The 23436-nt window shown below is 37.5% G+C and overlaps 1 protein-coding gene across 1 annotated transcript in view; it reads right to left on the bottom strand.

The window, feature by feature from the left end:
• LOC114648592 (tubby-related protein 4-like) overlaps positions 1–23436 on the bottom strand; it is a 129821-nt gene that overhangs the window by 86397 nt on the left and 19988 nt on the right. Inside the window, exon 2 of the mRNA XM_028797711.2 lies at positions 11852–13340. Within this exon, the coding sequence (XP_028653544.1) occupies positions 11852–12103 (252 nt within the window). The 5' untranslated portion in view covers positions 12104–13340. The remainder of the gene's footprint in view (positions 1–11851; positions 13341–23436) is intronic.

Genomic DNA, 23436 nt, shown 5'->3' with positions numbered 1-23436 from the left:
AATTTAAAAATAAAATACTACATTGGGTAAAGATGACTAAAATAATCCACAAAAGTAAACTGATTTTTTTTTCATGCACTGTAAAATTTGGATCCCCATTGCAATACTAATAAACCTACATACATTGTAATAGCTTGTATATTAAATTGTTCTAGGTGCTATGGAAGTAGCAAAGAAATAGTCATATTTGCCATTCTGCCAAAGAAGCTACCTATAAATTGCATTAAACTTACCTAAATTAATTAATATCTGCCTGAGTTGATTGAGCATTCTCTTTTTTCTCTTGAGTTGTCAATTTTAAATACATTAATCAGTAAGATTAGCCAATTACTTAGAGTGCTCACTAATGAACTGCCCAAAATGCTTATTGCACAAAACACGACGATAGTCTGTGGCGTTTCAGTAAAATGAAATTAACATATAAGCATGAGAAATGGAAAAAAAGGCACATAATATACTTAAAAGCATTTTATGTTGACAATGCAAATTAAGTTTCTCACTGATTTTTAACAGAGTTAATTATAATAAATAATGCATCAAAATAACAACTTGTCTCGCACGACCAGTTTATCATATTCTTCATGAACTTAATAATTGACAGCTTATGACATTTTAAAAATTAGGAAGTAAACATTTTTTAAAATCAACAAAATTCAAATGTTCAACTTTTGTTTGTTTAGTAAAAAACGTGGGTGATTACTGAATTAATAAAACTGTGCAGTACCTTCTGAGATTGCTCAACTGACAGTGATTACTCCTTTTGTACTGTTAACGGATTAAATCATACTTTATCTGCCGATTTTTACTGGAAACTAGTGCTGGGCGGTATACCGGTTCATACCGAAAACCGTTTTTTATTTTTTTTATGATATGGATTTTTCTTATACCGCAACACCGGTTTAAATTGCCTAAACGACGTTCGGAACGTGGCGCAAGTGGGGACCTTTTTCACTGCTACACCACTAAACACAGATTTGTTGCACTAGGGCTCTTTTTCACTGCTACACCACCAAATAGTGGGCGGTAGCATAGGAATGCTGCGTGGTGAAAATGGACAGAGAGCCTGGAGATACTTTAGTTTTAAAAGGTCAGATGTGTAAATACTGTTTCTATACTATTGGATAATACTGCAAGCCAAGTTGTACTTGTTTTATTTGTTTTCAATACAGTGTAATGTACCTGGGTACTGTGTAATAGTGTGACGACATGTTTTCAAACCCCGTCATAAGTTATATAGCACATTAAATGTTTTGTGTTAAGTGATTCTTAAATTGACTTCTTCTTGCACTAGGAGGAGGTGCCGGCAGCAATCGCCACACAGAATACATTCATTTCATGATCTTCCTGCTCTCTGAACATTAAGAATGCTAAGATAAATACTTGATATAATTTTCATGGTGAAATGCATTAAAGCATGCATTAATCATATGGGGGCACGGCGGCGTGCCTGCCTTGCATTTGCATGTTTTTCTGGTGGGTTTACTCAGCGCTTCAGTTTCCTTTCAAAGTCATGTAGGATGTGGGGTTTTGTTGTACTATATTGACCCTGCTAGTGTATGTTTTGCTTGTATTCATCCTTCGATGGGCGCAACTCTGAATGGATGGCATAATTAAACATGTAAAACGAAGATATTTTTTAAAGTTCTGAACACTCCGTGGGCTAAGTTTATAACTAGTTTTAATTTCACAAAGACGTTTATCGTGTGGTGATTGGTTATGTGGAGAAAGAAAAAGGACGGATAGGAACTGGGGTTTTGCTCCGTCAGATAGAGACAGCACGCGTGCAATAAAGAAAGCCCGCTCAGAAGAACATGCATTGAATTCTGTGTTCGTGTCTCCGACCACCAGATCAAAAAAAACAACATTTACACAATATTTAAGTTAAACCTGTGCGATAGCTATTCATACATCCAGTTTTTTGGAGTCTCGTCACACCTGCCATAAAGGTCTCTACACTGAACTTACACCTAAGGACCCCTTACTGCCAGGGAGCAGCACTACCGCCTCCCTACCGTGCTTTTTTAATACCTGCTTTAATGCATTTCATCATGAAAATGATATCAAGTATTTATCTTAGCATTCTAAATTTTTAGAGAGCAGGAATACCATGAAATGAATGGATTCTGTGCGATGATTGCTGCCTCCTCTTAGTGCATAGGAAGTCAGTTTAAGAAGCATAGTGATTAACAACTGGGTCGGGGAACACAACACAAAGCATTTAATGTGCTGCATTAACTTATGACGGGGTTTGAGAACATCAAGTAAATTAAACATTGATTTTAGGATGAAGTTTAGTTTATGACATTCTACTTTAATTATGAAGTAAACTATGAAAATAAAGTGGAAATGCTGACTTCAATCTTGACATAAGTGTCAAAATTAAAGTGGAAATGTCGAGAATAAAGTCAGCATGTCAACTTTATTCTTGACATATACCGGTAGTTTGTTTTTTTTCTTCCCTCTTTACTGTATTTTTTTTTCTTCACGTGGCCCTAATGCACTTCCGTAGGGCTATACCACAAATAGCATTATACAGTAAATGCAAGTTGCAGTTATTTTATTTATGTATATAGCTTAGCTTGAAGCAAGGTCCATATTAATGCAGTTTGCCTAAATGATGGTACAGTTGGTAAGGATGTCATCACAAAGTTGTACTTGTTTTATTTTATTTTAATTTGGTGAATACTGTGTAATGCACCTGGGCTTGAAGTCTTGAAGTAATAGTGCAGCTATCAGTAATAATACTGTTATTTATTTTATTGTTATTATTTATTAGTTTAAATATTATGCAGTTTATTGATGGTAAAGTTGTTGAAAAAGTCACTTTAACGTGTCAGTGGACAGAGATAGTTAACATTAACAAAGTGTAGTTGGTTCACAAAAAATATTTACTATTTATTCCTTTTCTAAGACATGTTCAGTGCAATACAAGTTTTGACAAGCACCTCTGGATATTTTACTAAGTCTAAATGCCTCTTTGGATGGTTGAAAATATGTTGTCAAAATCATAGTTTAAGTTTTTGCAAAATTTGTTCAATAAAAAGGTTCTATATTTTGACTGCAACTGTCATGCAATGTGATTCCTTCTCTTCATTAGTGTCACCCCCTTGAAAACTATCACTTTATGGGGCCATGCAGACCTGTATTAATACTTGTGTGCACATTAAAATGTTTTTTTATACAATGTACAATTTTCATAACAGTCTAACAGGTTATTCTTAGCCAGTCTACTGCAGTAATTGCAGTGGAAAATGTGGTTAACATCCACTCATGCATGGGGAAAAAAATACCGTCGAATACCGTGAAACCGGGATAATTTAGAAAAATACCGTGATATAGAATTTTGGTCATACCGCCCACCCCTACTGGAAACATACATTTTCATGGACATAGCCAAGATCACATTGTTTTTTTACTTTATTATTGTCTGGCACAGTTAATAACAGAAGTCCAAAAATGTGAAAACAGCATCAGAAAAGCTGAAAAAGAATTTGCACCATGAAAAGTAAATGCACAGTGAAAGAATAAGTGAGACTTTATCAAAGTTTATGCAGGTAGTCTGTGAAGAATGTTTGACTATTTCCTCAGATCGTGGAACACAAGCCTCTGTTCCAGTTAGGTGTAGACATGCCCAAATCACCTTGAGTTATGAAAAACAACTGTTCACACAAACGGTGCTTAAAGTTGGATTTCTCCTTTTGCTTAATCACGGTGTTTATTGCATGTGTTTGCTATTTTGATTTAGGAGTTCCTAGTGTTCTTATATGACACCAGTGTCATCTGTGAATATGAACTTAGAATATTGAACTTAGAAACAGGTCAAAATAAGACCTGATTTGACAATAAAAGATTATATGCAAATCAAAAGGAAACTAATGCAGATATACAACTGTTTAAGGGCAAAGACACAGTGTTACAAAAAAATTTCATTATACTGAAATTTTATTGTAATGATTGACGTCATATGTTAGGTAGAATGCCTAAAGGGGGCTGGGTGGTCTCGTGGCCTTGGAACCCCTGCAGATTTTATTTTTTTTCTCCAGCCGTCTGGAGTTCTTTTTGTTTTTTCTGTCCTCCGTGGCCATCAGACCTTACTTTTATTCTATGTTAATTAGTGTTCCCTAATTTTAATTATTTTGTCTTTTTTCTCTTTCTTCATCATGTAAAGCACTTTGAGCTACATTGTTTGTATGAAAATGTGCTATAGAAATAAATGTTGCTGTTGTTACTGTAATAAATGGGATTACCCAACACAACAAGTGTGATAAACCTACTATAAAAATGTTAAGTATGCAAGGTGCAGATTGTATAATTACGTACACATTTTAACTAACAATATGCATTTAACTATGCTTGAAAAATTTATACAGCTATCTAAACCTGTAACTAAAAAGCCTTGGTAAATGCACCAATTCACCTGTATGACTGCCACTCTGTAGAGCTCCCTTCTTAGGTCTATTCATGATGCTTTTTTAGCCTCAGTGTTCATAATCACACAAAACACACACCTTCCCACCACCTTTTTAAATGCTGACTCTTTATTTGCACAAGATAAAAAAAAAACACTTTAAGGGGCTATTAATTACATTAGTGTATTTTAAGACAGTATAGAAGTTTGACAACAAACTGCAATCAGTTATATAGTCTTAAATTTGCACTGAAAGCTGGCTTTTCAAATGTAAAAGTATCTTGTATAAACAATCAGTTATTTGAGTGATTTTGTAATTTTATTAAATAATAAATTCAACAATGAAATTTGTTCTGTGCTATTTTTATTTTAAATGAATGAAATTCATGTTTTAATGTGACTTCAAAAAAATACTAAGAATTTTAAAAAAGAATGCGTTGTCTGTATAAGTATTCAGTTCTTGTGTTATGAAAGTTATACAGATGAAAACCAATCGCTCAACAGGAACTCAGTTGCTTTTACAACTCGTCTAAAGTAGTGTATGCTTAAAACAAACTGCCACATTTTCCAGATAAAAGCATCACATTCAATTAAGAGATCATTACTCAAGTTGTGAATCTAAAGAATAGCTGCGAGAAGTTAAAAATAAAAAAAGAAATGCAGAAATTAAGAAAAAGGTTTACAATCCAAGTGTTTGAATGTAGCACTGGCCATTGTTGATTCAGTTATTACAAATTGTTAGAAGTTTCATCCAACTATCCAGATGCTGCCCAGAAAAAGTAATTCTCAAAAACTCTGCAGAAAAAGAGTAACAGAATTCTAGTAGAAGGCCATTCACCCCAATAAAGCTCAGTAGTCCTATTTACTTAATTCCTCTAAAATAACAAAGTCCTACTGTGTACCAGACTACTTGGTTACTTACATCATGTGTCTATGATTCTATGTATGAAGAAAAACTTTGTAATGTTTGTGCAAAATTTACCATTAACAAGTTTCCAACTATGTCACGGTGTTCTTGTTGTACTTATTTTAAAATAACAGTCTCAATCCACTGTACTAATTCCCTTCATAATTTTAAACACTTCAGTCATCACTCTTCTTAATCTCATTATGCTTAAACTCAAAAGGCTCAGCTGTATTAATCTTTTATCATAACTCATCCCCTGCAGCCTTGGAATCAGCCAAGTTGCTATTCTCTGGACTTTTTATAGTGCGTCTGTCTTTTTTTGTAACCTGGAGATCCAATCTGTATACAGTACTCCAGATGAGGCTTTCAAATACCACATAAACTCTTTTGAATTGTACTCTACACATTGTGTTATATAACCTAACATTCTGTTAGAAGCTTAATGGCTTCTGAATACCTTCTGGAAGTTGACAGTGACTACTCCACTATGACTCCTAAATCTTTCTCATAAGCACTACTTTCAAATTTCAGATCTCCCATTGTGTATTCAAGTCTAACATGTTTACTTCCTATGTGTAATACTTCACATTTACTTACATTAAACTTCATCCGCCACAAATATGCCCAAGCCTATATGCTGTTCAGGTCCATCTATAATGATTCAACAGATTCTAGATCATCTGCAAATTTATAATAATAATAATAATACATTTTATTTATTTGTAGGCGCCTTTCTAAACACTCAAGGACACCGAACAATAGAAAAAACACAGATTTTAAACAAAAGTAAAATACAAAAGTTAAAAATCAGACAAAGCAATTGTAATTAAAGAGAAAAAGCAGTATTAAACAAATGAGTTTTAAGTTTAGATTTGAAAAGTGAAAATGATTCAATATTTCTAAGCTCAGATGGTAGTGAGTTGCAAAGCTAGTGGTAAGAAGGACGAAGGGGACAGTCAAGTGGATGGAGGAAGAGGATCTAAGGGTACGGGAGGAAATGGCAACATGGAGGAGGTCAGACAGATATTGAGGGGCAAGGTTGTGGAGAGCCTTAAAAGTTAGTAGGAGAATTTTGATTTGAATTCGGAACTGAACTGGAAGCCAATGAAGCTGCTGCAAAACGGGAGTGATATGGTGAATAGAGGAGGTTCTACTAATGATGCGGGCAGCTGAATTCTGGACCAGTTGAAGCTTATAAAGAGATTTGCGAGAAAGACTAAAGAAAAGGGAATTGCAATAATCCAGATGAGAAGTGACAAGGCTATGAACAAGGATAGCAGTGGTGTGGGGAGTGATGGAGGGGCAAATACGATTAATGTTACGCAAGTGGAAATATGCAGACCAGGAGATGTTATTGATGTCGGACTGAAAGGATAAAGTACTGTCAAGGATGACACCCAGACTCTTAACTTGTGGGGAAGGGGAGACAAAGGAATTATCATTAACAAATGAAAAATTATCAGTTTTGGATAATGTTGATTTTGTACCAATGAGGACAACCTCAGTTTTGTCACTATTTAATTTAAGAAAATTTGAAGAAAACCAGGATTTGATTTCTGCTATGCAATCAATAAGTGAGGAGGGTGGAAAGGAAGCAGTAGGTTTGCTAGTGAGACAGAGCTGGGTGTCATTAGCATAACAGTGGAAGCTAATGTTATATTTATGAAAGATATTATCAAGGGGAAGGAGGTAAATAATGAAAAGGAGGGGCCCCAGGACAGAGCCCTGGGGCACACCTGAAGTAACGAAATTGAACAGCCACTATTTTTTAAGAATTTTGGAAATGAAGGGTAGATTAGAAATAGAACAAAAATTACTGAAATTAGTCAGATCGGCACCAGGTTTTTTCAGTATTAGGGTTATTGCAGCAGTTTTAAAAGATGAAGGAATAGTACCAGTAGTGAGAGAAGAGTGGATTATAGCAGAGATAAGAGGGACCAGAGAGGGGAGGCAAGCTTTGACCAGAACTATAGGGAGGGGGTCCGGTTGACAGGTGGATGGCTTAGACTTACAGACAAGATCTGAGATTTCTGAGAAAGTAGGAAGCTGAAAAGAGGAAAATGAGTGAGTTGGTGGGTGAAATTCAAATGAAGTACTGGAGGAATCCATACAGAGAGACTGATGAATCTTCTGGATTTTTTCATTAAAAAACGACATTAAGGAATTGCAAAATTCAGTTGAGTAAAGGTGAGAAGGTAAAGAATCCAGGGGTTGTGTGATATTGCTAAGTAGTGAAAACAATGACTTGGTGTTGCCTTCAATGAAAGAAATAATGTGAGTATAATAGTTAGATTTAGTTTGGGCAATACAGTCCTTGTAATAAACTGTAAGTTTTTTGTACATCTCTTTGTGAACTGTTCCAAGTTGCCGGCCTTTGGCTTTCAAAAGCCGAAGTTCGGGCGTGAAGCAGGGAGCAGAAAAGGAGAAAGAAACAGATCTAGTTTTTAATGGAGCGACACAGTTAAGAATACCATTAAGTCCAGTGTTATAGTGTGAGACCAGTTCTTCAGGAGTGGATAAATTATGAATGTCCATAAAGGAATCAATACTAGAGGAAAGAGAGTTTAAGTTAATATTCTTAATATTATGGAAAGACATGAGACGGGAAAGCTTAGTGTTGGAAAGTGCAAATTTAACATTGAATGAAATAAGAAAATGATCAGTTATGGGGAGTTCATCCGCAGTACAATCAAGCGGGGTAACTCCAGAACAGCAAATCAAGTCCACGATATGTCCTTTGGAATGAGTGGGAACATCAGTATGCTGCTGGAATCCAAAACTCTCAAGGCAGGATGTAAAGTCTCTAGTAATAGGGACATTGATATTATCCATATGTATATTGAAATCCCCCAGAAGTATTAGGTTTGATGAAAAACTAGATAAGTGTGTAAGGAAAACAGCAAAGTTGTTCAGAAAGTCATTATTTGGTTTAGGGGGCTGGTAAACAGTTGCAATAATAGTAGGAATAGGTCTGTTTAATTGACACACAAGAGATTCAAAAGAACTGAAGGCATGAACAGACAACGGCAAGACTTTCCATTTCTCACGGTACATTAACGCGAGACCTCCTCCCTGGCCAAAGCCACGGGGTTGAGAGATGTAAACAAACTCCGGGGGAGTGAATTCGTTAAGTTGGGAAAAGTCATGAGGTTGCTGCCATGTCTCAGTTAGAAAGAAAAAGTCATACCTACTATCATTGAGGAGATTGTGGATGAGAGGCCCCTTGCTCGTGAGTGAGTGGATGTTCAGCAAAATGAAGTTGACAACGGCGTTATCGCATTTAGCAACGGTGTTAGCCAACTGGGCTAGGCTGGCTAACACACTGTGGTCAGCGACTCTAACTAAATTACGTGGAGGATGTCGAGAACTGGAGCAGATAGAGTTTATTATTTTCGAACTTTCAGCTTGGATACTCCGGCGGGACCCGCAGTGGATGTATGTCCGACGGGGGAGGAATACGATGTCTGGGTGGAGATACAGGCCAGTCAGCGGACACTCGGACAGGTGAAAGCGGAGTAGCTCGGCAGCTGAGTACTGAAGCAGGCCTGTCGCAGGTAGGATAGTGAGCGACAGGAGGGACCAAACAAACACGAACCAAATAAATATCCTACCGGTCCACATGTTAAGCGAAGATGCAGACAACTGAGATGTCCGGAGAACAAAACCAGGTAAGTTTCAAAGCAAGGATAGGCCTAAGAATAGTCCATACACAGCCAAATCAGCAGTCAAGCTAGAAATCAGTCTGCCTTTAAATGACTGAAAAATAAAACTCAACGAATAAATCTGCCCGAAATGAAAATGAAAACAGCTGCTTAGTCCATTAGATTGTAAGTTAATCGTAAAAAAGTTAAAAAAGATAAAAAGTTCAAAAGTTCACCAGCGTTCGCTCAACCCATTTATTCTTATATTATATATATATATTCCTTATATTCCTATCCAACACATTTATATATATTTTAAATAGAAGCAGTCCTAGAACTGATCACGAGGGACACCACTCTTAACATCTGATTCTGATTAGGTCCCTTGCACCATCACCCTCTGCTTCCTGTGTTTCAGTTAATTCTACACCCATCTAAACACTACACCCTAAACTCCCACTAGTAGCTGAGATAGGACTAAAGGTGAGTCAACCATATCAAGAATGCTGCCTAACTATAGCCTGTATGGGAGGGTGACACAAAATAAGACAATACTCAAAAAAACAAAAGCACAGCTGATATTTGCCAAAAAATGTGAGAGTGATGCAAATATAATGTACAAAAAGAAGTAGTCATATTAAAAAAAATAAAGCTATCTGGTCAATGTTCAAACGATGTGCACAGAGCCAATGTAATTCACACTTGAAAACTACATTTGATTAACCCAAACTACTTTCCAGCAAATCTGACAGGAAGCATGGACCAAATATCAACTACAAAAAATTGGTACATATTTACAGAAAAAATTAAATACTGTTATTGCTGCAAAAGGTTATCTACACAATATTACAGTGTAGGGGCAAAAAATAAAATAAATAAATAAAAACATTAAAACTCTGATCCTGGAATGCATTACTGTGGTTTTCATTCTAACCCTTTTCTTAATTAGTGACCAGTTTCTGCATCTAATTCAGTCTTCTGCCTTAATTTTAACTGACACAAAAGTCAGTGAAAGTGGGTTCATGTTCCTTGACTTGCAAAAGGTCAGTGGCTGCAGATCACTGGGTCCTGGTTCCAGCGGCCCAAGCTACATTGTTGGACTTGGTACTTCAATACTGGTGGTGTGGTGAAGGAGAATGACCACATCCTCGTGGGCAAGTGCTGGAGGCTCCTACAGAACTGCAGGGTCTACAGAAGTGCCCAGTTTATGAATTCTGACCACAGACTTGTTGTTGCTACTCTGAAGATCCAGCTTAGGTCCAGTAGGCTACCACCTACTAGAAGAATGTGGCTAGACCTGGCCAGACTCCAGGATCACAGCCATCAGCAGTGTGTCTGTCTGCAGAGAGTGTTGACCTTATGAAAAGGTTTACTTATCTCAGCTATGACATTCGTGTCTCTACCAATGAAGTCAATAGACGGATTGGGAGAGTATGGTGGGGTGGGGTTGGGGTCATGAGGTCTCTGGAAATGGGTATGTGGTGCTCCTGATATCTGTGCAAAAGGACGAAGGTCCAAGTCTTTAGAGTCCTGGTGCTTCCTGTTTTGCTATATGGCTGCAACACACAGATGCCATCCAATGACCTGAGATGAAGAATGGACTCATTCGGTACTGTGTCTCCTCTGAGAATCCTAGGGTATCGCTGACTTGACTTTGTTCAAACGAGTGGTTGCTCACGAAGTCCCAAATGAGACACATTTACCTGCATTGTGAGTTAGTGTCAGTTACGGCACTACAGCCATGTGGCACGATTCCCCTAGGTTGATCCAGCTCGCAGGGTCATTATTGAGGACCTAAGCAGTTGGACCAGGCTAAGAGAATGCCTACGTAACACCTGGCTGCAGAATGATCGCCATTCCCAGAGGGTGGGACTGGACCTCATGTCTGCCTTATGGGTTGCCAACCGGGATCCCAAACTGTTCCGTTGTGTGGAACAGCATGGCAACGCACTGTACCAGTGCATGCTTCCCAGGCTGACATGACCTTAGCAGCCAAACAATAATGACATACAAAATGAGTCAACACAGGACCAGAGTTGGAGACCCCTAAATTAAAACAAATACTTTTGTGCTACAGTACGTTATAATAAAAATATTCCAAGGAGGGGAAAAAATTTTTTTTTTAGCAGTACACTGTAAATCTCAACAAATATAGCATTGTACAAGTTTAACAGTAAATACATGAAAATTCAATTATTGTGACTTATAAAACAGTTCAGTTGTTCTTTAACATTAAAACACTGCAACCAAACTTAAAGGTTGAAGGTATACTACTTCCCCACTGGCTCTGATTTTAAGCCAATAAGAAATTATTAAATACAACTTAGCCTGGCAAAGCATGCACCAGAATCAGCATAATACTTAAAAAAAATAACATTTAACTGTAAAACATTTAAATAAGCATGGAAAGAGTATCATAAAAAAAGATGTTTGAGAACAATGTTCAAGATAGAGTACAGAGAGATAGTTTATGAAACTTCCATTTATCCATTTTTAACTATATTATATTCACTGGAGCCAGAATCTATTACTGAGAGCATACAACACTAGGCAAGAACCAAATCTGCAGATGGTGTATTTTGTTTAGTAAACTTACACACACTGGACAATTTACAGACACTAATTAAACTAATGCACACTGAAACCAATGTACTAAATTTGTGAAACAATATGGTTTTACATTGTACCCTCCTTAGCATAAATTTAAGCAGGGAAAAAAAAAATTATGTAATAAAGCACATTTCATGATTATATATCACATAGGCTAATTTTTAGCCAATTACTTACAATTAAAGTGAAAGGTGAGGAATATGTTTTTATACTAATTTTCCTAGAACTAAAAGTTAAAAGATTAGAAAGAAAAAAAAAATTAGAATAGAAGCTTTTAATACCTACCTCACTGTTATGACCTCTCAAATTGAAATTGATTCGCTGTGGTGTACTTCTATCTCTTCTGCAGTGACTTGATGTGAATGTCACTCCAACAACGCCTCGACCATTGCCAGTTGCAAGCCATCCTTCCTCATAATAGCGTCTCCGACAAACTGGCTTCTCCTTTTCACTCTTAGGTACCCGGCCTTTCCATGAGAGGCATAAAATATTTGAGTCACTACAAAGAACTGGACCATGTTCCACAGCTGCAAACATGCCTAAAGGTAAATTCAGCACATCTGCTGAAAACACATTCGAGAGGTGTATTATAATTAAAAATAGTTTGTTAGTTTAGTCTCCAAAACAGGTCCAAGTAGAAATGTGACAGAATATCAAATGCATAGTGATTAACAGTTTCTTAGTTGTTAACAGTGCTGACTGAAATAAGAAAAGAGAATTCAAGCTCATTAAACTATTTCAGTCTACTTTAGCAGTAGTTAAACTAATATCCATTGATAGGGCTATGTTCAGTTTCCACAGATCTTCAAACCAAGGTACTGGGAATTGAATACTGAAGAGATCTTGTGCAACCATAAGAAAAAAAACACAAAATTAAATGCTTTATCAAGGACAGATTGTTGGACCCTGAAAACGGCTCTTATGAGAAGCATACAGGACATCAAAATTGCATAAATAAAAAAGGCACAAGAATGTGTGAGTCCCTAAAATTTATGGGCTATTCCACTTTTAATCCAAATCACAAAAGAAAGAAAAAACAAAAACATTTTCCTGCAATCAGAGAACTGATGCGACTGAAATTTCCCATATACTGGTGCAAAGAGTACTGATAATTCTTGCTTCCATTACTTCACAGTCTTCTATGCTTTAAGCACAGTAATTTATCCAGCAATGTTAAATCGCAAAGGCAGCAACAGCAGTCTTACAGACCTTTCAACATCCCAATTGCTAAAAGTTAAAAAAGTGCTGTCACACAAGATAGACATCTACCATGGTTTCAGCAGCACAAAACTGGGCACAAATGTAGCCTGGAGAAGATTTCAGGCTCAGCTTCAAATGTATTCCCTATTGAAAGTGTCCTTAAGAAGATGTTTATCTTGGTCTTTTTCTAAAAAGGAATTAATTGTCCTTAGTTCGTTGTGCCATTACCAAGCAAATGCCCAAAATTTAATACCATTGTTCTGTCAACAATGGAGAGGAAAAAACTCAGTCACTCCAACCTCCAATAAAATGAAAAAGAAAAGAATCCAAAATCCAAGTAGTCTATCCTCAGAGCCTTTCAATCTGCAAACCGTGTGATCCAATCGAGAACATCCTAGTCCAAACATGTGTCCTTTGCTCACAAGTCAACTCTGAAGCCACTCAAGGCTTATGTCACTGCGTCAACTCCATGGCAATAGCAGCGTAAATATTACTTCACTGGACAATGTCATTATGTTACACCACAGGTGGCCAATAGATGCACATTCTTCAGAGGCAAGTGCAGGACAACTTCCTATAAAAAAGTAAAGAAAAGAAAAAAAAACAACAAAAACAGAGAGTTAAAAAAATGCACCATAAAAGTAAAAGCATGACATCAGACAACGTATACAATGTAAGCCAATTTATGTCTGTCTAGCAGTTACAATTAATAAATGCTTGCTTACTTGTTTAAGTGGTTTTGCTACAACAACGAAGCAAGCTTGCAAGTAAAAACAGTTTTGCTGAACTTCAAAGAAATTAGCCCACAAATCAGGACTCGAACTAAAGCATCAAGTATACTTTGGAGAAATATCAAATATGAGTAAAGATATGTGAAAAAGCACTGAAGAGAGAAGTGTAACAAACAACAAAATGAACTGCTTGAATAATGAAAAGCAAGGTTGGTATTAAAACCTGCAGCAAAGCACACAAGCACACATCAAATGTTACCATGATGTGAAAGTAACATAGATGTAGATGTGAAAGTAAAAAAAGTAAAAGTAGAAAAAATGAAAATTCACAAACGCAAGGCAGATACCATAAGAAAATAGAATAAAAGAGCTAGTGAAATTCTACGTCATTATTCAAAATGCTTACAACAGGTTGCCAATTATAATTAATCATAAACAAAATATCTCACTTAGCCATGATCAGAGACCATAAAAAATCAACAGAATTTGCATAAACAAATGATGGAACAATGAAATGATTTCAGAGCATTACTGTGTTCTCATGTGGCTCTGTTGTTAATGCTGCATTTCTATAAACCTGAGTAGTGAACTGATTAGAAAGTTTACCCAGTATTATGAAAAAGGGTAAGTTTCCCTTGAAAGACTAAAAGAGTACCCAAAATTTATGATGAAATTAATGGAAAATGAGGAAACTGAGGCTGAGTTTATACTTCACACAACATGACGTCCTATGGACACTACTGCTACGCAAGTGGTGTATTGTTTATACTTGCTTGTGTACTTTACATAATTCTGGAAGATTTCACCAGGTGGCAGTACAAGATATTATCATGGTGAGAAAACAACGTTCAGCTTTGCTGTGTTGTGAACTGCCCGAAATATCCATTAAATTCCCAGGACACCTTGTCACCATATCTCTGAACTGGATAGATGTTTAATGATTACATCCATCAATCCAGGGACACGCCCATTCCAGCAAATATCGGCAGAAACAATACCTGGACGGGGCATCAGCTCATCACAAGGTGAGTAAGAGCACATACATAACACTAGCGTCGTTTTAGCATCACCAAATCCCCAAACCTGAAAATCCTTGGAAATCCGTGGAAACTCACCAGGAAAACATGCACACTCCAGGCAGGGAACACCACGGAGGTGACTCCCTGAAAGGCAGCAGCGCTACCACTCTGCCACTGCTGCCCCCACATGTGTAATTATAAACAGTATTCATTATTTAAATGAAGTTAACGATTTACATGTAAAATGTAATATACAGTGCATCCGGAAAGTATTCACAGTGCATCACTTTTTCCACATTTTGTTATGTTACAGCCTTATTCCAAAATGGATTAAATTCATTTTTTTCCTCAGAATTCTACACACAACACCCCATAATGACAATGTGAAAAAAGTTTACTTGAGATTTTTGCAAATTTATTAAAAATAAAAAAATTGAGAAAGCACATGTACATAAGTATTCACAGCCTTTGCCATGAAGCTCGAAATTGAGCTCAGGTGCATCCTGTTTCCCCTGATCATCCTTGAGATGTTTCTGCAGCTTAATTGGAGTCCACCTGTGGTAAATTCAGTTGATTGGACATGATTTGGAAAGGCACACACCTGGTCTATATAAGGTCCCACAGTTGACAGTTCATGTCAGAGCACAAACCAAGCATGAAGTCAAAGGAATTGTCTTTAGACCTCCGAGACAGGATTGTCTCGAGGCACAAATTTGGGAAAGGTTACAGAAAAATTTCTGCTGCTTTAAAGGTCCCAATGAGCACAGTGGCCCCCATCATCCGTAAGTGGAAGAAGTTCAAAACCACCAGGACTCTTCCTAGAGCTGGCTGGCCATCTAAACTGAGCGATCGGGGGAGAAGGGCCTTAGTCAGGGAGGTGACCAAGAACCCGATGGTCACTCTGTCCAGAGCTCCAGAGGTCCTCTGTGAAGAGAGGAGAACCTTGCAGAAGGACAACCATCTCTGCAGCAATCCACAATCAGGCCTGTATGGTAGAGTGGCCAGACGGAAGCCACTCCTTACTAAAAGGCACATGGCAGCCCGCCTGGAGTTTGCCAAAAGGAACCTGAAGGACTCTCAGACCATGAGAAAGAAAATTCTCTGGTCTGATGAGACAAAGATTGAACTCTTTGGTGTGAATGCCAGGCGTCACGTTTGGAGGAAACCTGGCACCATCCCTACAGTGAAGCATGGTGGTGGCAGCATCATGCTGTGGGGATGTTTTTCAGCGGCAGGAACTGGGAGACTAATCAGGATAAAGGGAAAGATGACTGCAGCAATGTACAGAGACATCCTGGATGAAAACCTGCTCTAGAGCGCTCTTGACCTCAGACTGGGACGACGGTTCATCTTTCAGCAGGACAACAACCCGAAGCACAGAGCCAAGATATCAAAGGAGTGGCTTCAGGACAACTCTGTGAATGTTCTTGAGTGGCCCAGCCAGAGCCCAGACTTTAATCCGATTGAACATCTCTGGAGAGATCTTAAAATGGCTGTGCACCGACGTTTCCCATCCAACCTGATGGAGCTTGAGAGGTGCTGCAAAGAGGAATGGGCGAAACTGGCCAAGGATAGGTGTGCCAAACTTGTGGCATCATATTCAAAAAGACTTGAGGCTGTAATTGCTGCCAAAGGTGCATCGACAAAGTATTGAGCAAAGGCTGTGAATACTTATGTACACGTGATTTCTCAGTTTTTTTATTTTTAATAAATTTGCAAAAACCTCAAGTAAACTTTTTTCACATTGTCATTATAGGGTATTGTGTGCAGAAATCTGAGGAAAAAAATGAATTTAATCCCTTTTGGAATAAGGCTGTAACATAACATAATGTGGAGAAAGTGATGCGCTGTGAATACTTTCCGGATGCACTGTAAATACTTTAATGCATTTCATCATGAAAGTGATAATAAGTATAAATCTAAGGATTCTAAATGTACAGGCAGCTGGAATATCAAAAATTTAATGTGTTCTGTGTGGCAATTGTGTCATTACAATGGGAAATATGCAATGCTATATGAGAGAAGTTGATGAAGAAAACCACCACAAATACATTTGTGTGTCAGCATTTAAGTTTTGATGATTTGCTTCACCACATCAAACCATTTATCAAACATTGAAGCATGCACCTTGATCCTGTAGGATATACAAAGCGGCTTTCTGTCACATGTTGATAGTAAGCAGAGACTCTGATGACACCTCATACTAATTTTTGAGGACATGCTCAGTGGACGTGTCAAATGAAAGCTGGGAATGTGATGCAGCCATGATGCGTGCACGTACGTGTTCTGAGTGTGAAGTATAAACTGGCCCTGAGAGTAAAAGCATTTTAATAACAAAAACTCAACAGTTCTTTTGCTTTTAACTCTGTGGTGCTAAAACTGCTACACCTTCTGAGAATGGATGACACTGCTTTAGAATTCAGTCAGGTTTACTACAGATGGCATGCAGGAGACACTTGATGTTCCTTATACAGCATGCAAGACAGAGTTAATGCTCCTTGCCCATGGTTTCATATGAAATAACTGACTCTTCTCCCCTTACATATAAACAAGACTAGACCAATACCATACAATTTATCAAGGAATAGTATAATAAGAATGAGAGGATATGGTAGCAGACATTGTTACAGGTAAGCTTGGAAGCTGTGCTAATCCATCATTAGCTCATGCTCAAGGGCTGGCTGCTCTGTTATTTTAATCATCTCTCAAACTCAGACATTGTGAATAAATTGTGCTCCTATTAAAACATGCTGAAATGTAAATATACACTGTAATACAAACACAAAAATATGAAGACATTAATGTTATACAAATGGTCCTTCAAAAATAGTTCTATCCAAGGCCATGAGAAAAATGTAACTCATAATACAAGCTCTCTAGCTAAGGCAAGGGGTACAAACTGTAGTGAAGTGTCATTTAACCCGGTTAGTTTTAAAATTGAAGGCATTATACAATTATGTTGTGCACAAGTTTGAGGAAACATGATCAATTTGTCCATGCTAGGAAAATACCAGCATTATAGGAATTTTAAAATTCACTTACAGACTGCAATAAACATGTCTCTATTCTATTTCTATACTAGGGGGCTCTGGCCCCCTGCTTGCTTTGCTCGCCAACCCCCGGCCCAGCCATGGGTAAGCTAATGTACAATTTAAACAGATTGTTATTTTCATGGGAACTGTTACATATGCATAATAGAACTAACTATTCTACATTACAACGAGTAATTATCCATAGTAAAAAATAGTAAAACGTAATAAATTGAAAGAAAACGTATACACCTTTGCATTTACGTCATTTTTATTACCATATATACTCATGGATAAGTTCTCCCACGGATAAGTCGGGAGTTGATTTTACAGTATAATTTCTGGTATTTTATAATGTCGGTCGTATAAGTCGAATGCAGAAAACTCATGCTATTGGTATAAGGGATTATGATATGCTAACGCCCAACTGAAAGAGTAACCACAGAGCACGCTCCACTTTTTTGTGGGTGCGGCAATGCGCTATAGCAGCATGTGCTCCTAACCTCTCTCTCTATTTCTCTATTGTGCCTACGTGACCACACGGTAATACCCAAACTATTCCGAAGCAACGTTTGCACTGATTTGTGTTTTTTGTATCTCACACTCTCATACATCTTCATCATACGAGCATCCCTTATCTACGATGGAGCGTTCGATCAGAAGAAAATATGAAGCTAATTTTAAGTAGCGAAAGAAATTGGTAACTGTGCTGCTGCAATAAAATTTGATGCATCTGAGAAACTGATGCAAGATTGGTGAAGGCAAGAAAGTGTTAAAAAAAAAAAAAAAAAATTTAAGTGTCGCATTTTTGAACGGGCATATAAGTCAGGGTCTGATTTTATGATCAATTTTTCATGTTTCCAGACCTGACTTATACGTGACCATATACAGAATCTACCTAAAAATCCAAATTATTGGCATACTAATTCGTACATCGCCTATACCTTATTCCACAGACACTGTGTTATTCACTTGGTCATTGATGCTACTATTTTTGTCCCTTAAATACCTTTCACAAATTGTATATGCTTTGATCATTGTCTCCCAGTATCTCCCTTTAGGGTTGCCATCTCAATCAGCTTATCTTCCAATCCCTTTGTTATTATTCCATTTCTGCCTTATATATATACTTTTTTCTAATTTTGGTTCTGTACATTACCACAATGAATTTTAAATGAAACAACTCAGATGCAGTTGAAGTGCAGACTTTCAGCTTTAATTCAGTGGGGTGAACAAAACGATTGCATAAAAATGTGAAGCAACTAAAGCATTTTCTAACACAATCCGTTCATTTCAAGGGCTCAAAAGTAATTGGACAAATTAAATAACTGGAAATAAAATGTTCCATTTCTAATACTTGGTTGAAAACCCTTTGCTGGCAATGACAGCCTGAAGTCTTGAACTCATGGACATCACCAGATGCTGGGTTTCCTCATTTTTAATGCTCTGCCAGGCCTTTACTGCAGCGGCTTTCAGTTGCTGTTTGTTTGTGGGCCTTTCTGTCTGAAGTTTAGTCTTCAACAAGTGAAATGCATGCTCAATTGGGTTAAGATCAGGTGACTGACTTGGCCATTCAAGAATTTTCCACTTCTTTGGTTTAATAAACTCCTGGGTTGCTTTGGCTATATGTTTTGGGTCATTGTTCATCTGTATCATGAAACGCCGCCCAATCAATTTGACTGCATTTAGCTGGATTTCAGCAGACAGTATGTCTCTGAACACCTCAGAATTCATTCGGCTGCTTCTGTCCTGTGTCACATCATCAATAAACACTAGTGTCCCAGTGTCACTGGCAGCCATGCATGCCCAAGCCATCACACTGCCTCCACCGTGTTTTACAGATGATGTGTTCTTATTGTTGGTGATTTCAACATTCACGTTTGTTGTCAATCGAAACCTTTGTTTTTATCACTTTTGAACTCATTTGATTTTATACAGCATATTAATACGCCAACCCACTCTCTCGGTCACACCCTCGATCTCGTTCTTACTCGTGATATTTCAGTGAATAATATTGATTTATGTGATGTTTCTTTTACTGATCATTTTTCTATAATGATGGACCTGAATATTACTGTCGATGTCCCTATTAATAGCTGTCCCCCATGCTGCTCGCGCTTTTTAAATTCTTCTATTATATCTGATTTTAAAACCATTTTCTCTAGTCTTTATGTGCATGACCAAAATAATGGTATTGATGATTCTGTCGTAAAATTTAATTCCTCCTGTAAAACAATTTTAGACTCAATTGCTCCACCCAAGATACGCAGTAATAAGGGTAGACCTGTTCCCTGGCTTAATGAAAATACACGATCACTGCGCCGCGCCTGTCGAACTGCTGAACGGCGTTGGAAAAAAGATGGACCGATTGTCTCTAAACAGATTTTTAGGACTTCTCTTTTCAATTTCCAGGCTGAAGTTAAGAAAACGAAACAAAATTTCTTTGCCGATTTAGTTTCCTGTCATTCAAAGAATCTTAGGGTCTTATTTAATTCAATTAATGTGGCCATTCACCCCTACTTTGCTATGGGATCAAATAGCATTGTTCATTCATGTGAGCAGTTTCTATCATTCTTTGTCAGCAAAATTGATACTATCCGCCGTGGCATTGTTCAAATGGGCTACGAACTTTCTACTGTTAATCATGACATTGTCTTAGAATCCTTTGATCTAGTTTCACTTTCACAGCTAAAAAGAACTATTGACACCCTTAAACCAGCCCCCAGTCCTCTGGATATTGTTCCACCACGTCTCCTAGTGGAAGCCTTTGATGTGTTGGGCCCACCCTTATTAGCCATCATCAATGATTCTATTAGTTCGGGTGTTGTGCCCTCATTTTTTAAACATGCTGCAGTCCGCCCCTGTCTTAAAAAGGCAGAATTAGACCCTGGACTTTTAGCTAATTTTCGTCCAATTTCCCAACTGCCATTTCTGGCTAAAATTCTAGAAAGAATTATTTATAGTCAATTGGTTGATCACCTTAACTCTAATAATTTATTTGAGATCTACCAATCTGGCTTTAGGCATTATCATAGTGTTGAAACGGCACTCCTGAAAGTGTTCAACGACATCTCTCTTATTACTGACTCAGGTGATGCAGCAGTCCTTCTCCTCCTTGACTTGTCCGCTGCCTTTGACACTATTGACCATGAAATATTGCTGATGCGGCTTGAACATCTTGTTGGGCTTAAAGGGGCTGCTCTTAACTGGTTCAGGTCATATTTATCTGGTAGACACTTTTCAGTGACTTTTAATTCCTCTTCTTCATCTACTGCTCCTCTTAAATATGGTGTTCCTCAGGGATCCATTTTGGGTCCTATTTTATTCTCCATATACCTTCACCCTATTGGAGCAGTTTTTAGGAAATTTAACATTTCTTTTCACTGCTATGCTGATGATACTCAGGTTTATATTCCTGTCTGCAACTCTACAACAAATCAACTCCACAACTGTCTCTCTGAATTAAGATCCTGGATGGCTAATAATTTTCTTGATCTAAATCAAAATAAAACGGAGGTGCTTATAGTGGGTCCCTCAGCTAAAGCCCAAATTGGTCTTGGTCTTCTCTGCTCTTTCTCTGTCTTTTCCAAACCTCAAGTCCGCAATCTTGGTGTTACCTTTGACAGTAACCTCTCTTTTGAGAAACAAATAAATTCTGTAGTCAAGAGTTGCTTTTTCCAACTTCGTCTATTAGGTAAGATAAAGCCTTTTTATCTTCCAGGGATCTTGAGATAGCTACTCATGCGTTTATTTTTTTCTCGCCTCAATTACTGCATCTCACAACAAATCCTTGATACACAGGTTACAGTTGGTACAAAATGCTGCTGCTCGCTTTCTGGTTGGGGCAAGAAAGTATGACTCTGTCTCTCCTATTTTAGCTTCTTTACACTGGCTGCCTGTCAGTTTTCGAATTGATTTTAAAATCCTGCTGCTAGTTTTTAAATCTTTACATGGGCTTGCTTCTGCCTATTTATCTGAACTGTGTGTTTTACACCAGCCATCCAGAGTGCTTAGATCTTCTGGTCAGCTGTCTCTGGTTGTCCCTCGTACCAAGTGTAAAACCAAGGGGGACAGGTCTTTTGCAGCTGTTGCACCTTGCCTGTGGAACTCTTTACCCCATCATATAAAGGAGTCGTCTATAAATGAACTGTTTAAAACAAGACTAAAGACTCATTTCTATTCACTTGCATTCAGTTACCTTCAGTAATACTGATGGCTTCCTCTTTGTGATTACATTACTTCTATTTTTTATGTATATAACATTACTTCTATTTATTATGTATTTTATGTTAAAATATTTTATTTCTATTTATGTTTTATGTAAATTTGTTCTATTTTTGTAAAGCACTTTGGCCACAGCATTACTATGTTTGTTTAAATGTGCTATATAAATAAATTGACATTGACATTGACATGTGGTATGCTTTGGATAATGAGCTGTTCCATGCCTTCTCCATACCTTTTTCTTGCCATCATTGTGGTAGAGATTGATCTTGGTTTCATCTGTCCAAAGAATGTTTTTCCAGAACTGCGCTGGCTTTTTTAGATGTTCTTTAGCAAAGTCCAATCTAGCCTATTCTTGAGGCTTATGAGTGGCTTGCACCTTGCAGTGCACCCTCTGTATTTACTTTCATGCAGTCTTCTCTTTATAGTAGACTTGGATATTGATACGCCTACCCCCTGGAGAGTGTTGTTCACTTGGTTGGCTGTTGTGAAGGGGTTTCTCTTCACCATGGAAATGGACGTCCAGGTCTTTTTGCGTTTCTGAGTTCACCAGTGCTTGCTTTCTTTCTCAGGATGTACCAAACTGTAGATTTTGCCACTCGTAATATGTGTAGAAATTTCTCGGATGGGTTTTTTCTGTTTTCGCAGCTTAAGGATGGCTTCTTTTACCTGAATGGACAGCTCCTTTGACCGCATGTTGTCTGTTCACAGCAAAATCTTCCACATGCAAGCACCATACCTCAAATCAACTCCAGGCCTTTTATCTGCTTAATTGATAATGACATAATGACAGACTTGCCCACACCTGGCCATGAAATAGCCTTTGAGTCAATTGTCCAATTACTTTTGAGCCCCTGAAATGAAGGGATTGTGTTAAAAAAATGCTTTAGTTGCCTCACATTTTTATGGAATCGTTTTGTTCACACCACTGAATTAAAGCTGAAAGTCTGCATTTCAACTGCATCTGAGTTGTTTCATTTAAAATTCATTGTGTTAATGTACAGAACCAAAATTAGAAAAAAGTTGTCTCTGTCCAAATACTTATGGACCTAACTGTATATCCCCTTCTCCAGGACCTCTCTGATCTTCCCTCCACTTTTATCCAACTCAAATTATTTTCTCTGGGAATAACTGCTACTAAATTAGTCCCATTTCCCACTGGAAATCCTTTTGATTCTCTTCCTTTGCATTTCTGGAAATCCAATTTCTTTGACCTACTCTTACTTGAACTCTCAGCTGCATGGATAAGTTTTTCACCAGGTTCCTATATAGAGAAGTGTCAGGCTGCTGTGTACTCAGAAATGGGCTGATGATCGGCACTGCATTTTTAATCTCGATTCTGTAGCAGAAAAATACAAAAAGTATATTTCTGTGTGTCTTATTATTTTAGTGTAAATTTATGAGTGTACTGGGTGTGCCTGTCTTGTGCAACTAAGATTGTGTGTATGTATTGTATCCTAAACAGTTGCAAAAGAAATGATGAGATAATTATAATTTAATACATTATATTTACTTTTTATTAAGAATTTATAAATAAGAAGCTTCTCTTTAGAGGTAAATGTGTGTGTGTCAATGACTTTTAATCTATGTAAATATTTTGGGTCCTTTAGATAATATTAAAATATAGGCGTTAAGAATATACTGTACTTTTTATCTATACTAGCCAA

This window comes from Erpetoichthys calabaricus, chromosome 3 (genome assembly GCF_900747795.2).
Source record: "Erpetoichthys calabaricus chromosome 3, fErpCal1.3, whole genome shotgun sequence".
Lineage (NCBI taxonomy): Eukaryota > Metazoa > Chordata > Cladistia > Polypteriformes > Polypteridae > Erpetoichthys > Erpetoichthys calabaricus.
The sequence above is the reverse complement of the archived record's forward strand: the minus strand, read 5'-3'. Positions and strand labels throughout refer to the sequence as shown.